A 16,437-nucleotide genomic window follows, 5' to 3' on the forward strand; every position below is an offset into this window, starting at 1 on the left:
CTCAGGTTTTGTTAAATATTGTAGCTTAATCACACTGTATTTATACTGTGTTAATAAAACATGTCTGCTCTATGTTTTTGAGATTGCTTTGCAGATCTTGCAGTCTTGAGAATGATTCTAATAAAGCAAGAATGAATACAAAGAAATAGCAGTGTGGATTAATTGTATGTTGCTAATCATTTACAGACATAAAAATTAAAACGTAAGTGATTATGTCAACGTCACTTACTATATGTGCAGTTGAATTTAGTTTTTGTTTGTTTAGTAGTAAAAGTAAGAATGAATCTATGCCAAATGTTAGCATGTTGATATGCTAATGTTACTACAATATTGCCATGCTAAAGGTGTGCACTGTTACAAGACAAAGGCAGGTCAACAGTGTTGGAACAGTGATCGAATTATAAATACAATGTCTGTTTGTGTATTGTCCCCAAGGGGAAATGATACAGTTGTATATTTAAACATTTTCATGACAAGTTGTTTCTGCTTTTATTTTTACTCTTGTGTATATAGTAATGCCGTAGCATTTTATTATTATTATTTGAGTCAACTTTTAGCCCAAATCATGTCAACTTTTATCCAAAAATCAAACAACCTCTGTAAAACAGTTTACATTCGATTTAGGTCTATTCTTGGAGATAATTAATTTGAGGCCACATGATTTATTGTCTTGAGATGATTTTATGAGTGGTTAAATATAAAATGTAAAAGCTGCACCCCTGCGGAAATTCAATATGAGGTTGTTCCAATTTTAAATTCCGGATATATTAAAGTCCAGTCTCTGGAGACATTTAAATTAATTTAAATGTGTATGTTATTGTTCTAAATTCATTATTATGCTAACTAGGTTCTCATGCGCCACCCATGGATTATAATTCTACCCGGAAGTTTGGTAGTGTAGGAATTTCCGGTTACGTCAGAGCGTCAGGACTCCATTAGAGCTGCAGCTGATTTGAGAGAAACAACAACAAAAACGGACTATCTGACAGCGCTCTCATAGTGACAGTCTGTTCTGAGCCAGACAACAAGGCCTCAAATCTGGAAGCTTAACCTTAATTTCCCACCCGGAGCTCCGCCGGCTTCTAACCACGGCCGCTCTCGGTGAGGAAACTCTGGCCTCCGCTTCCTCCTCCTCCGACTCGGACACCGGCGGAGCGTCGCCGCCCCCGCGGAAGAAGCACCGAGCCTCGGCGGCGGAGGGAGCAGGAGAGCCCGGGGCTTCAGCAGTTATAACAGGCCTGTCCGGAATTGTTTTAGGACTTGCTGCTAACTCTCCACACTCTCAAGCCACCTCAGCCATCCACTTTAACCGAAGTGTCGTCAACAACCTCAGCAGCAGCATGCAGGCAAACGGGGCAGGACAGGGACAAGAATCTTCAGAGCTCTCCTGCCTTAACAGCGCACAAAACGGGGAGTCATCCTCGGCCGGAGGAACCCACTCCAACGGGCTCCTCTCCAGCACAGACAACGGGAACAGTGTCGGCACCAGCAATGGCTCTTCAGCCGGCCCCGTGTCGGGGACTTCGGCTTCCTCTGCGGCCTCGGGCTCGGAGGTCGGCGGCTCTCTGAAGAAGAAAAAACGACTATCGCAGGCGGAGGAAGATGTCATACGATTAATAGGGCAACATCTCCACGGGCTGGGGCTGAAGTAAGTTTATTCAGAGTCGGGGGAAGAACCTAACGTACAAAAACACACATAACACGGTGAACGTACGAAGGGGAATCCACCTCGCTGGTGTTTCGAGTGAAACACGAATAGCAGATGGCAAAAGCGCTGTTTAGTGCGCTTAACAGACACAAACATGGGGGGATGGGGCAGTTAGCCTGAGAGCTCGGCAGTCAGTAGAAAGAAGGGGTCCATCTTGCACAATAACAGTTGGCTTGATGGCTAACGGAGATTCGCGCTGAGGTGTTATGTCCTGCCATTAAACTCCTCTCACACAAACATAAATCACAGTTTAACATGTGGCTGTTTTTAACAAATCCATCGTGAGGTAAAGGGTGTTTCATAAACCGCGATGCGTTAATCCACGTTATAATTTTCGCACTGAATAAAAAGCAATTACATAATCTAACGTTTAATCGGAGATGTTTGTTTTTTTGGTTTGTAAAACATAACATTAATGTCATGCGAATGTTTAAACTTGATTTAGCTTCTTGGCGAAGTAGACGAGCAGGATTATCGAGTTTGAATTGTAATGTTACGTTTTATTTGCGTTTCAATGTAGGAGGAAATGTTAACATGCGGATTGCAAATGTCGGTTTTTCGGCCCGATGGTTTGTGTTTTTCATAATTTTCTCGCCGTGTGTGGGTTTTTTGTTGTGTTTTTTTCACACGACCGTGTGGATGTAACATTAATAGTTCTGCCACACGGAACCAACCAGCATGGTTATGAAAACCGTCCTGGTTATTTTAGTATTCCGACTGCGCTGTTTGCACGTCCGGAGCTGTCATTTTCTCAAGTTGTTTATTTATCTCGCGTTCAATGCTTCACCATTTTACGCAGCTGTCTTTTAAACACGATACATTATTTCCCTAGATTAATGCCTTTATATTTTGGTCGCTGTCACTGTTGTCAGAGCAATGTGTCAACAGTCAGTCACAAACGATGACGCGCACGTATCGTGGCATACTTATTTAAAGACGGCGATCAATACCGTGGGCGACTCTTGGTTGAACATAATCGGTTTGTTTTATGGCGGCTGAAGAATGCGCTTTCTAGCAGCTGTTTTAGGTGGAAGCTCTGTGTTTGAATCTAATTATAGCGTGTTGGGGTTTTCGAGAAATGTATCCAACGTAAAGCACTCAAAGTGTCTGTGGTGGCCACTGTTTGATTGCGAGACATCCGCAGATCCATGGTATCCAGCTGAGCAAGTGTAGCTGCCATTACAGGGCATTATAAAAGAGAGCTTAACATAGCAATGTTTATAGGGGGGGGTACATGACATTGGCTAGTATGAAACAGAGCCCCTACATTTCAGCTGGGGAAATGCAAGAGAAATCAGTGTTGCAGCCAGCTGGATGAGAGGCTCAACACAGCTGCTGCGCCACTCCATTGATACCTGAGAATGATGTCATCATGCTGAAGGTGTCAGCCACCCACATCCCCAACCCACTTTCATTATCTCTCTCTCTCACACACACACGCACGCATCTCTGCAGACGTGTTTGTGGTGTAGTGTGTTCGGACAGATGGTAATGGTTCATGGTCGACAGCCTGAGAGGATGATATCAACTGCAGTGGAAGCTCGGTTAATGAACCTCCTACTGTCAACAGAGAATGCTCTAGTAACAAAACAGCTCGGGCTGGATTCCCCCGGACAGCAGTGGTCGTGAACTTGCCTTCATTCCATTGTCAGCAAATTATTATTGTTCACGGTGCTAAAATGATTGCTGCGTATCTGCCGTTCACCTATTTGCTCTCCTCCTAAACACAGTTACAGTGGAAATATGCAATAGGTGATGAGATAATCAAGAAAAGTTGAATAATCTGCCTAGAAATACCACTTTATATAATCATGGTAAAATAACTTTTTAACATCATACAAATGATGCAACATTTGTTTAGTCCACTTAGGTCTAAATTATTGCAATTGCACTTTATTCTTAAGTTAAATGATTTAAAAAAAATTCCACTTGTCTTATGTCTATATTACATCCTAACATTCTCTGCCTTTCTGTCCCCCCTCTCTGTGCCTCTGCAGTCAGACGGTGGACCTGCTGATGCAGGAATCAGGCTGCAGACTGGAACACTCCTCAGCTACCAGGTTCCGCAACCATGTCATGGAGGGAGAGTGGGACAAGGTGAGTCTTGGGTTAACACGGTCACGTAATAGCACACACCTTGATGGACAGGGAATTGGTGACCAAGAGGGTCCTTGTTCTACTGTAAGATGGAGAGCTTTTTGCAGGTTGTCTCATATGTCTTATTGACAAAAGCAAATATTTTTCCTGTTAGGAAGTGTGAAGGAAGCTTGGGAAAACATAAGCAACGTGTTTTTAGTGGTCTGCATTGGACCACAGTTGCACAAGCTCATAGTAATATTTGTTATATGTTGTACACATGTTATGCATGTTTACCAGGGCAGTACCAGGGCAACTGTTTTCTTGACTAACAGGTCATACTGTTAACTTGCTATTTGACTTTGGAACTGGCAATTATAGAGCACATAGCTTTGTTGACGCTCTTTAACCCACAAGCACAGAATTCATGTATTTCATGTTATGGATTGTTGACGACACAAAATAAATCTGCCTCTTAATTATTAATGTTGAGAGCACAGAGAAAAGTCAGTCTTCTGGTGGTTGAATAGAATGTTTGGTCAGTCAAAGGGCCTTCCATCATTATGAAATAGTTAAAGGTTGAATTAAACTGCTCATAAAAGTTATGCCCACCAAAAAGTGTTTTTTTTTTTTTTAATAGCAAAATGACAAGACACATATTATGTGCCCTTGATTTTACTAAAAGATCCAATTACACCTGAACACCTGAAGCATAGCGAAGCGTTATTGCAGGATGTTGTGAGGCCTCCGTTAGACCAACAGTCTCAGCTGTCACACCCTGTTCTGCAGCAGGATAACTCCAACATTTAATAGCCGAGGCTTATAAAAAAAAGCACACATCCCATTCAAAATTACATTGTGAATCTTCTGGAATGACCCTGTCGGAACTGCTGGGTGGAATATTAACACCAGCACTAAACCAAATGGAGGCACATTTTTGAATGTGGAAAGTAGGATTGTGCTCTCCACAAACCACTGCTTTGATTCCCAACATCTAGTTTTTCAACTCTCAAAATGTTTCAAGAGGCCATTATTTTTTGAGAGACATACAGATGTTTTGTTGTCTTTTTATAATCACAGCACATGGACATCAGACTCAATTTACTCATCTTATACAAGAAAGAAGAAGTTGACCTGACCATAAGATCTGTATTACTGCTTGTGTGATTGTTTGTTCTCTTGTGCATGCATGGAAACTGCTGAGCTGACAATTTCTCTCTCTGTCTCTCCCCTCCATCACCCTCCCTTTGTTTTGATTCAGGCTGAGAATGATCTCAATGAGCTGAGAGCACTGATGCATTCTCCCAATGCTATTGTGGTAAGCTCCCTTGAACTGAACTGAATGACAGCCGGTCAGTTAGAAGGCATAGCTAGAGGTTCTAGAATGGAACCAGTATAATGCAGGGCTGCAGGTTCTTGTTGTGGAACACTGAACGCTAAATAAAATGTTCTGGATGACACCGCAGGATAGAAACACCATTAGATTAATGGAATTTTTGCATACTCCTGTTTTAAGCCAAATATGGTTAGACTTTGTAAGCATTTTTATTTATTTTTCTGTTCAGTTCCTTTAGTTTGTCATTAGATTGATTAAAACTAATAGACTCAAATCAAAATAGGCCTGTTTATGTTATTGATTGATTCAATTTATATTATATATTCCTTGCAACTAGAGCCGTACTGATTGGCTGATCTTGGGGTGTTGCAGATATATTGTATACAAACCGATGCCTCACAAGAAATTGCAGTATAGAAATGGCAAAATATTTTATAAATGGTTTGCGTTCTCCATTTTATATATATATATATATATATATATATATATATATATATATATATATATATATATATATATATATATATATATATATATATATATATATATATATAGTCCACGAGAGGGTTACTGAGTTTTTATTTTTTCCAATTTCAATGGTGAAAGAGTACATAATCACATCACAATACATTTTAATACAATTAATTAGGGAATACTTAAAAATGTTTATTTATGTTTGTGAAGAAAAGACTATCAGCCAATATACTGGGATTTTAGAAGTATAACCAGAGCTGTGTCTCAGTTCCACACTCCATATGCATTTTTTCTGTACTGCATCCATCCAAACTGAAAAGGGCTCAAATTAAGTGTGATCAGTGTGATTTTATTGATTTTTCTTTTGAGTGTGGTGTTGATCTATAAACTATTGCCCCACAAGGTAATGGACATTTGAAATAAGGAGCTACTCACAGGTGGGGAAAAAATAAAACTAACAGTGCTCATAAAAAGTTGACGTCAGGAACGTCTTTGCGCAAAAGTTAAATAGAACATTTATAGAAAAAGCTCTTTGCAAATTCTAAATTGGCAGTTTGATCTGTATGACTCGTATAATTATTTTGATACATTATAAAAGAAGATTTATTGTATACTAACTGCTAAAATGGTTGTAGTTTTGGTTTTTCGATATTGATCATTTCAGCTTAAAAAGACTTAACACCTTGTATGGTAAATTTTGCCGTGACTTGGTATACTGTGAAGATTTGTACAATAGTACACATGCTGCGCAGTATTGGAAATGGGGCTAATTAGCCCCAACTAGCATGCTAATTAGCAGACAAGATGTGCTTCAGAAATGGTCCCATGTGTCTCGGAGCCTGCTGCTCTGTCAGAAGTCTGTCTAACTGCCATCCCCAGTTGGGTTATGGAGATGATGACTGCAGCTGTTGATTTTCAACTGTAAGTGCAGTGTGGGTAGCCATTTTAGGTCTCGAGTTGTAGCAGGTTAGTGTCGTCATTGTCAACATGACTTTCACTGCAGTTCTTGCAGGCACTTCACTTATATCGCAGGCCTAGTTGGAGAGTTAAGAGATGTCTGTGTTCTTGCACTCTTTGTGTTGTAGACCTTTTGTGGGTGGATGTTTTCTTATATATTCATGTGTTACTACACACTGTTGCACCCGTTGTCAGGGCTACAGCTCCTTCTGCATACCTGAGATAAGACAGAGACTCTTGATACTACAAGTCTTAACACTGACCAGCAGCGGCTGGTAAACACTTGCCAGTGGTCTTCAGTATGAAGGAAGTAGGCGATGTGTCTTGGTAATGTTTATAAATGTGTTCTGAATGAAAACATGATACCAGCGTTTTGTACTTTGATGGCAATTGACACTGGTAATGTATACATTTTATATAGGATATGTTCTCTTTTTAAATTACATTTTATTTAAGGTGATTTTACAATGCACAGGTGTAACCCTCAGAACATAAAGCTTTGTATGTCCTTCTATAATCATGTGACCAGCTGTTGGACAAGTGGTTGAAATCACTTATCAATAACAAAGGGAAACCTGACACAGTATTATGAGCTTGTTTTTCATTATTTTCTTCCTTTTTTGTACAATCTCTTCTCTATTCTTATGTCTCACTTCTACGTAGCGTATGAAGTTCCTGTTGCTGCAGCAGAAGTACCTGGAATATCTGGAGGATGGCAAAGTCTTGGAGGCTCTGCAGGTGCTCCGGGGGGAGCTGACGCCACTCAAGTACAACACAGATCGCATCCACGTACTTAGCGGGTACGGTTAAAAGTGTGATACTGCATCTGTCTCATTGCACCACCCAGTCCAAACAAATACACACTTACAAACTTGGATAGCTTTGTATTCACCAATTATACAACTACCACCTCCTGAGCCAACTATAGAGCTAGTGTTTTAATGGAGGCTGGCTAGTCATTGGAATGGAATACAGCAATGTTTTTAAATATGTTTCCTTCAATGTTGTAACCCAGTTAGTGTTTCTTAAGTATTTATCTTCTATAGTGAGGGAAAGCATGACTATTGACATTAATCATGCGGCCTTTAAAAAAATTAAAATAGTCTCACTTTTAAACCCTAATTCTGTTTTTGTCCTGTACTGCGCTAAGTTTGATGGCTTTTCTTCCATGATCTACCGTTTGTAAATAATTTGGTTGTCTAATATACATGTCCTACTATATATTGTCCTACTGCAATACAGTACGAGGTTGTCAGTAGCTACAGGATTATCTAATACATGAGCTGATCAATGCACAGTTGCCCATGCCCTCAGCAAACGCATTCCTTTGATCCATAATCTACACTGCCGACAAGCCTGTTTGTCTTCACAGACTGTCAGAATAATCAATTGATCTGTCATTGTATTTCTGTCGGCTCGTTCCTCAAAACATATGTGCACTCAACGCACTGTTTCCTCTTTCTGGAAGCATTATTCCCAGCACACTAATCACTATGTTAATAATATTGTGTGTCCCTGTTCTTGCTGGCAGCTTGTCAACATTTAACTATATTTGTTGTATTTCTTACTGTGTATGTTGTTGTTTTTCTGAGCGGTGTGCTTGTCTTCCTCCAGGTACCTTATGTGCAGCCATGCTGAGGACCTGAAGGCCAAGGCAGAATGGGAGGGCAAGGGCACCGCGTCACGCTGCAGACTTTTGGACAAATTACAGAGTGAGGCAACATGTCAATGCTCTAACCCCGAGAGCTAACACACATATTGCAATATCTATAACACTACTAAAATAGCAGTACTTGAATAACCCTTGTGTCTGCGTCTCTCTCTCTGTAGCGTACCTGCCACCTTCTGTGATGCTGCCCCCTCGGCGGATGCAGACCCTCCTGCGGCAAGCAGTGGAGCTGCAGAGGGACCGTTGCCTCTATCACAACACCAAGCTGGACAGTAATCTGGACTCAGTCTCTCTCCTCCTCGATCACGTCTGCAGCAGGTTGGTTACTGCACAGCTAGCATGCTACTCAGGCCCCTCAATACCTCCATTTTGGATTATCAAACTTCAGCATCTACTCACATGTTGAGGCACTGAATGCCGTGCTTTGTGCACCTCTTCTATGTCAGAAGGCTTAACTCATTTACCCTCTCTTTTATTTATTTTTCTTAGTTTTTGTTTTATTCTGCAGTCTCATGAGGTTAAAATCCCTCCAGCATCTTACTCCTCCAATATGTCTACCCTACCCTTGTTGTTTTATAAGTTTGAACTTTGTAATCTGGAGAGATATAGACAATATGAACTAAGAAGATCTGCTTTTGCTGATTTGAACATTTTAACCTTTGGTCTTCTTCCGTATCACAGGAAGCAGTTCCCGTGTTACACTCAACAGATTCTGACAGAGCACTGCAACGAGGTGTGGTTCTGCAAATTCTCAAATGACGGAACCAAACTAGCCACCGGCTCAAAAGACACTACAGTCATTATTTGGCAAGTGGACCCGGTGAGTGTGGAAAAAATACCTACATAAATATGATTTAGTGCACAGCTAAAATGATCCTGCTGGAATGTGGTGATCAGGGCTTTTACATTGAAAGGCAGGTTTTTCTTGGACATTTTTAATATGTATCTTACAGTAATGTACTGTCTTCAACTTTCCCATAGTTACTCTCATGTGCATATTTTATGGACATTAACGCGTGTAATTCTGAAGCACTTTAATTTACAGTCTTAGATTATGAGACTGATTATCTACAGAAATACACATGTTACCACTCTTTCCTTTGTTGAAGTCTGTCATCATCACATGTCTCCAATTCATCACTGACCACAAATATGGTTCTCTTCATTGGATCAATAACATTTCAATTTGGTTGGTCATCTCTTTCAGTCAGGAACACTGATGTTTGTTTTTAAGTAGAAAGTATGTTTACCACGTCTCTACAAAATATGAACCCTTGGCCATATGACGTTGTTGTCCATTCACAGAAGTAGTTCGTCCTTCAGGTCCTTTTGTGTTGGCTCAGACTTCCGAAATACTTTTTTAAGGACTCTTTTGAATTTAGTACACCTTTGACATGGAATGAGGACACATTATTTGTAGTGCTGACTGGACTCGGGTATACCTCTGTCTGGAATCTCTTTGAATGTTAACCTCTGTGTGTGAGAATTCATTTAATTATAATCCTCTTCATCCTGTCTTTGTGTAGGAGAGCCACCAGTTGAAGCTGCTGCGGACCCTTGAGGGTCATGCATACGGTGTCTCCTATTTAGCCTGGAGTCCCGACGACACCTACCTGATCGCCTGTGGACCCGACGACTGCTCTGAGCTGTGGCTCTGGAATGTCCAGGTGACATTTATATGCTTGTCATACCCCACTGAACATTATCTTGTACTTGTGATACATTTTAAACAACAGATTTTCAATGTGCCAGCCCCATTTTTCATGAGAACATTTGATTGGTGATGTGAAAGACTTGAGCTGTCTAATTCAGTTAACAAAAAGAGAAGACAAACATGCCTTAAGCCTCTGTAGATACTCTGTAGGCTGTGTGTACTCAATGACCTCTCCTCCCCTTTCCTTTCATTTGATCCACCCCTCCCCCACTCTTACTTAATGTTTCTTCTTGCTGTCTCCCTCCCCCCCCCTATTTTTCTCTGCTCGTGTTTTTCAACTGTCTCTGCCAATCCCCTTGATGAGCAGACGGGGGAGCTGCGGACCAAAATGTCCCAGTCCCATGAAGACAGTCTGACCAGTGTGGCATGGAACCCTGATGGCAAACGCTTTGTCACCGGAGGACAGAGGGGACAGTTTTATCAGTGTGTAAGTGGACGGGTAATTTTGCCCAAAGAGTATTGTTATAATTTATATATATATATACACACACACACACACACACATCTATAAGGAGAGCACACTGTTAAACATGTTGAATTGATGACATTTTGAGCAGATTGCTTAAAGTTAATTGGATCTTTCTATGTATTGATTATCCAGCCACAAGTTTGTTTAGCACATTTCTTTCAGGAAGGGTTTGGGATGGTTAATGGGTTTATCTAGGCGTGCTGCGCAGGACTGTGTATAATTGATGACGTGTGTATACTAGAAATTAATATTTCAACTTATTTCTTTAAAAAGCAGAAAGTTAGAAATAACTACAGTAGAAATGCCAAAATATACCGCTGCTTCATTGGTGCTGTGTGACAAACCTGTCGCTTGTTGAGAGGAAGGAAAGCAGTTTGACCTTACCTCCTCCTCAAACGTTACTTTTGTGTGTGGAACTAGTCTGATTGTTGCACTGCGTTGGCGCCTGTGCAGAAATAAAGATCATCTGACCGGTCCTCCTGTTTAATACGGTCACCATGTATTATGTCCATATTTTCATTCCCATGTCAAGAATAAGAGATGAGGGATCTGCTGTCTGTGTTGACAGGACCTGGACGGTAATTTGTTGGACTCCTGGGAGGGCGTGAGAGTGCAGTGCCTGTGGTGCCTGGGTGATGGCAGAGCAGTGCTGGCCTCAGACACCCACCAACGTATCCGGGGGTACAACTTCGAGGACCTTACAGACAGAAACATGTATGTACCAGCTCTAATAGTCCCTGTCGTATATATGTAGATTAAGGTTAAATTATTAGTTGAAAATACAACACATCCAGCCAAAGGAGTTTGATATTTAAAGCCCCTCCCCTGTCATTGCATTCGTCAATACAGTGCCTGACTGCCTGTGTCTTGTTTACATGTCCTCTACAGAGTTCAGGAGGACCACCCCATTATGTCTTTTACTGTTTCAAAGAACGGAAGATTAGCTTTGTTAAATGTAGCAACTCAGGTAAGCTTTTTGACCAACTCCACTGTTATCAATATAAGTTAATTGGCTTCTAAAGAACACTTTGTTTTGAGAAACACGATGTGGAACGTTTCAGCAGTTACAGGCTTTTCCTCTACTACCTTTTTTGTAGGGAGTGCACCTGTGGGACCTTCAGGACCGGGTGCTGGTGAGGAAATACCAAGGTGTGACCCAGGGCTTCTACACCATCCACTCCTGCTTTGGAGGACACAACGAAGACTTTATTGCCAGTGGCAGCGAAGGTACAGTCGGAAAGTTGAGACAGTATGGCTCTTTGTAAGAAACGGAAGTACTTAGACTGCCCCTGCTGCCTTTTTTATCTCGTTCTGTTTGTGTTCAGTAAAAAAGCGCCAAGCATTTCAAGTCTTCGCTCAGTGTGATGCGATATGGTGCTGTTTCATGCTGATCTGAGTAATCTGTCTCTTACAGCTTGTTGCACAGGATCCCTGCTAATTAGTGCTGTAGTATTGCCTCGTATGAACAGACTTCACATAGATTTTTACTTGGCAGTGATTTGGATGTTTTTTCCCCCCTCCTTTCATATTTTTGCTCTGATCTGTAATTACCCATGTGTTCTCATATCTCCTCCCATGTCCTGAATATACTTACTTCCACTTGCTTTGTTGCCTTTGTCATCCCCTTCTCCGCAGACCACAAAGTGTACATCTGGCACCGGCGGGGCGAACTTCCCATTGCTGAGCTAACGGGCCACACGCGCACCGTTAACTGTGTGAGCTGGAACCCGGCCATCCCAGGGCTCATGGCTTCCGCCTCAGATGACGGCACAGTGCGTGTCTGGGGTCCTGCACCCTTTCTCGACTCGCAAGAGGCGGACGGACTCAACGGTAACTAACAAATCTATTTTTCCCAATAGCGCAAGTAAACATAGTCAGCATACTCATTTTAACCACCAAAATGATCGTTGTAGTTTTATGTTGAAACTTGTTCTAAAATTACAAAGTGTCTATATATACAAATATTTACCTGATATCTTTCTTTTTTTCTCTTCCCAGAAAACTGCAGTAATATGGACAGTTGATGGTCACTTATGGAGCAGATGACATCTCTCTTTAACAACAATCCAAGAATCCAAGAATAAAACAAAATCTAAACGGGCAAACAAAAATCCAACACCAAGACAAGAATAACAAATAAAAAGTCACCAAGACGAAACGAGAAAACAAAAGTGAGAAAAATTTGTCTCCTGACTGGCCTAGAGAAAACTGGTGGAGGTGACGGCAGACCCTTTTGAAAATTCAGGTCCTCAACCAAAACCTGATCCCGACCAAGAGGGAAACCAGTCAATACCCAGCGGGATACAACCGCCATCCACTGGTGAGCTGGAACGGATGTTCTCCTCCTCCAACTGACCCTCCTTCCCCCCCATCTCGCTGCATTGTCACCAGCCATGCCAGGTCCTCGCAGAGTTTCCCAGGAAACCCACGCCCACCTTGAGCCTGGAGGTCCCGGTGATGCCTCCAGACAGATGTCGCAGACCAGCCATCTATCTTTGGCCAACATCTGTCTGCCTGTTTGTCTCTCACATCACCTGTATAATGTCTCCATGGACATTGGGCGGGGTGTGTGTTGTTGGGGGAGGATGGTCCATAGGGGGGATATAGCAACTCTTCTGTATGTGTGTTCTCCTCTTCCCCACTCTCTTGCTATATTCTTTGCATTTGATCTGTTGGACAAAGGCTGAAAATCCACCGTGAAAACACTGACCGACCAGCTGACAAAGAACACACACAAAAAAAAGGCTATGCTAAATGTTGGATTTTTTTTTATAATAGTCATAGCGTAATTCTCATTTAAGAGGTGAATCTTAGCTCAAGTAGTGCCCGTGGAAAGCTTTAGCGTGAAGATTCCACTTTGTGTTTCTCGACAACAAACTTTTAAATCCTTAATTTAACTTCATGTCTCAAGCTGACAGCCCCCCCCAACCATCCCTCTGTCGAGCTAGCTACCGCACAACTCCATTAAATCTGCCTAAGAGGAGATGGACAGAGGGATTCACAGTTCACATATCAACGGTGAGGGGGTTCAGACGTTGGTGGTGAGGTGGGGTTTCCACTGTCAGGACACATACTATGACCTTACTCAAAAGACACGCTTTTGGATGTGAAAGAGTTCAAGTGCAACTTGGTGTGTGTGTGTGTGTGTGTGTGTGTGTGTGTGTGTGTGTGTGTGTGTGTGTGTGTGTGTGTGTGTGTCAGAGAGAGAATGAGAGAGAGAGAGCAATTATGCATGCACACATTAGTGAGAGTTAACATTTATGGGTGCAGGTTTAATTGGCGCGTTTTTTTGTATGTGTGTTCAATTCACACCAGCAGAAGGTTCACACCCCCACCCCCTCCTCCCTTGTGCTCCTAATCCCATAGTAAAATTGTAAAGAGGATTTTAAACCAATTCTAAGTTATCCAAAGCCCCATAGGGACCTCTATCTGTGGAACAAACGATACTTGAGAGCCATTTTGTAAAAGAAAATCTTTTCTTTAATCCGTGGCTTTAATTTTTACATTAGAATTTTGTTCTCCTTACCACGTGGCATTTGAACGGCACTGAGTAATTGGCAACGAATCGCCCCTGTGGGTAAAAAGAAAAGGACATCAAAAAAATTTAAAAAAAAGCTTGAGGCATGTTTCAAAAAGTTGTAAAACTGTTATTAGCAAAGGGTCATTTCATATGAGAAGTTAATGCTTTGTAATTACTGAATGAGTAGTTGGTGTGGCCCGAGAGACGACAGGCACCAATAACCAGAACCACACTCTGAACCTGGGGAGTGTTGTTGCGATCTTGAAACAAACAAACAAACAAACAAACTGCCTTCCTGTTCATACAGTTGCACACAAACCTTCAGTATGTATGACACCCCCCCTCCCACTGCACTTTGAGTGTTCTTTTTGCTCACTCGCATCTACTGCAGTGGCATAAATCCATGAGCTTCTCACAATCTTATGGTCGCCTCAATTGCTGTTCTGATGGCTTAAAAGGTTGCATTGGCAAAGACTCCAAACCTAACCGGAGATTGCAAAAGGAATTGACCCCCCCTCCACACACACACACACACACACACACACACACACACACACACACACACACACACACACACACACACACACACACACACACACACACACTATGCCTCTATGCACCCAAACGCAGTGACTGATCATCTCATAGGCATTATAGAACTGAGCCCCGCCTCAAAAAGGCATAGCAGCCTGATCTCAAGGGTACCACTTTTGGAACGTAGAGAGAATTTAGCATTAACACCCTCACCCTCACCTTTGCTCTCCAGCCAAGTTATTCAGTGGTCAGTGCGCCATTCAACGCTTTCTTCCTCCCTTTTTCAGGGTATGTAATGACTATTTGCTACAGACTGATATACAGTAAAACATGTTTAAAATCAGTGCTTTTCTGTCTGTTTTTATTGAACATTTTTGTTACTTCAATTTTTTGTTCACATTATATCATTTTTGGTTGACCTCTATCCCTGTATGATCATATTAAAATATAACCAGACATTTGGAGTCCTCATTTCTTTTGTAATCTTTATAACCCCCTGTTATCATTATTTTATATATATATTTTGTTTGTTTCTTTGTATTCAGTTGGATTTTTATCGACTACTACTGCTATTACAAATGAATATGCACACCCATGCCAATTGGTGTGGGAAGAGTTTCTAGGAAGTGTGTTACCTACGATCAAATCAGGATTGAACTTATACACCCCTCGCCTTTAAAGAGTTTGCTTCATGTGAAAATCGACTTTATCACATGACTGTGTAATCGCCCAAAATCTCTCTGTGTCTCTCATTGTTGATTGATCCACCCCTTATTGAAGCCAAGTCACTTGAGGCACACTGGTGTTGTTTGTGTGTCACGGTCTGATATTCACACTTTGGAAAACCTGTATCTTAACTCCTGGACTGCAGAATGGACTCCTCTTCCACACCCGATGTTTCAGAAGACTTGAGGCTAATCGCACACATTAAAACCCCAATAAGAGTTTCAGTAAAGCCCCATCATTCACCCGCGGGTGACAAATGCTGTGTCTGTATGCAACCTTGTGTCTGCTCTTCTTTTGTCTTGAGTTTACCAAGGGAGTTGTTTTTGATTAAAATGTCTTATTTCTCTCTCAGAGGTGATGTGGGGGTGGGGACTGGGTGGGGGATACTAAGGGCTTACTGTAGCATCTCTAAGTTCCTTGGGATATCTGGTGGGAAGGGGTGACGGGTGGCTTTGCGTTCAATGTGTTATTTGCAAAAGTGATTGTACTGTTTTGTATTGTTGTGTAGGAAAAGTGTCATGTATGCATATTTTCAATAAAGCATTCAGGGTTTTGAAAAAAAAAAGAAAAAAGGCCGATGGGAGTTTGATGGGACAATATGTTTAGAAGGCCCAAAGAACGTTTTCAAAACCCAGAAAACCCATCTCTCCCAACCTTTAAATGCAAAAATGGACCCGGGTTGGCCCAGAATCATTGCTTTGGGCAAATCATGTGGCAAAGGGTCTCTAATGGGTTAAATATCTGCCAAAATTCTACTTTGTATTCAGTTGTTTATAATGCAATTTCAGGAGCCAGACCATTTGGTAAAAGGCTATCTTTGATGCCACTAGGACTAATAAGAACAATTGGCAATAAAGTGGCATTATTTTTGAGTAAATCTTGTTGTTGGCCATATATTTCTATAGAAAACTTGCCATTTAAGCGGGTGTCCACGGCATGGGTGCTGACAAAATGTGAGAATATCTTTGGACAGCCAAAGTGTTCAATATTAAAAATGATGAAGTAAATAATCTTGTGACTTGATACAGACCAAATGTATAATACAACCATGGAATTGCGAAATAATCCAATGCATTTTTTTAACATTGCTTTGGAAGACAGCATAGCTGGTTCTGCACGTTTTGTCTCATATTGGCTCTGTGATGGAAAATTGTTTGAAATAAAAGGGTCATTTGTGGAAAATATTGTTATGAAATTTAAAAAGAATTTGAAAACGGATCTTTTGGAATTTAAACTCTGGACTGAATAGAAAAT

At 41.4% G+C, this 16,437-nt stretch overlaps 1 protein-coding gene across 1 annotated transcript; it reads left to right on the forward strand.

Annotated features, from left to right (window-relative positions):
- Positions 1–1,340: 1,340 nt before the first annotated feature.
- On the forward strand, positions 1,341–15,452 carry LOC306733384 (WD repeat-containing protein 26; the record flags this gene model as incomplete). The annotated part of the gene is made up of 14 exons (XM_079214611.1): positions 1,341–1,648; positions 3,706–3,805; positions 5,046–5,102; positions 7,215–7,351; positions 8,166–8,263; positions 8,382–8,538; positions 8,902–9,040; positions 9,747–9,887; positions 10,242–10,361; positions 10,972–11,117; positions 11,292–11,370; positions 11,501–11,630; positions 12,039–12,233; positions 12,402–15,452. 14 exons carry the CDS (start codon positions 1,341–1,343, stop codon positions 12,425–12,427), a joined length of 1,833 nt encoding a protein of 610 aa, XP_079070737.1. The 3' UTR covers positions 12,428–15,452.
- Between the last annotated feature and the right edge of the window lie 985 nt (positions 15,453–16,437).

Source organism: Taurulus bubalis (genome assembly GCF_910589615.1).
Source record: "Taurulus bubalis genome assembly, chromosome: 3".
In the NCBI taxonomy this organism is placed as follows: domain Eukaryota; kingdom Metazoa; phylum Chordata; class Actinopteri; order Perciformes; family Cottidae; genus Taurulus; species Taurulus bubalis.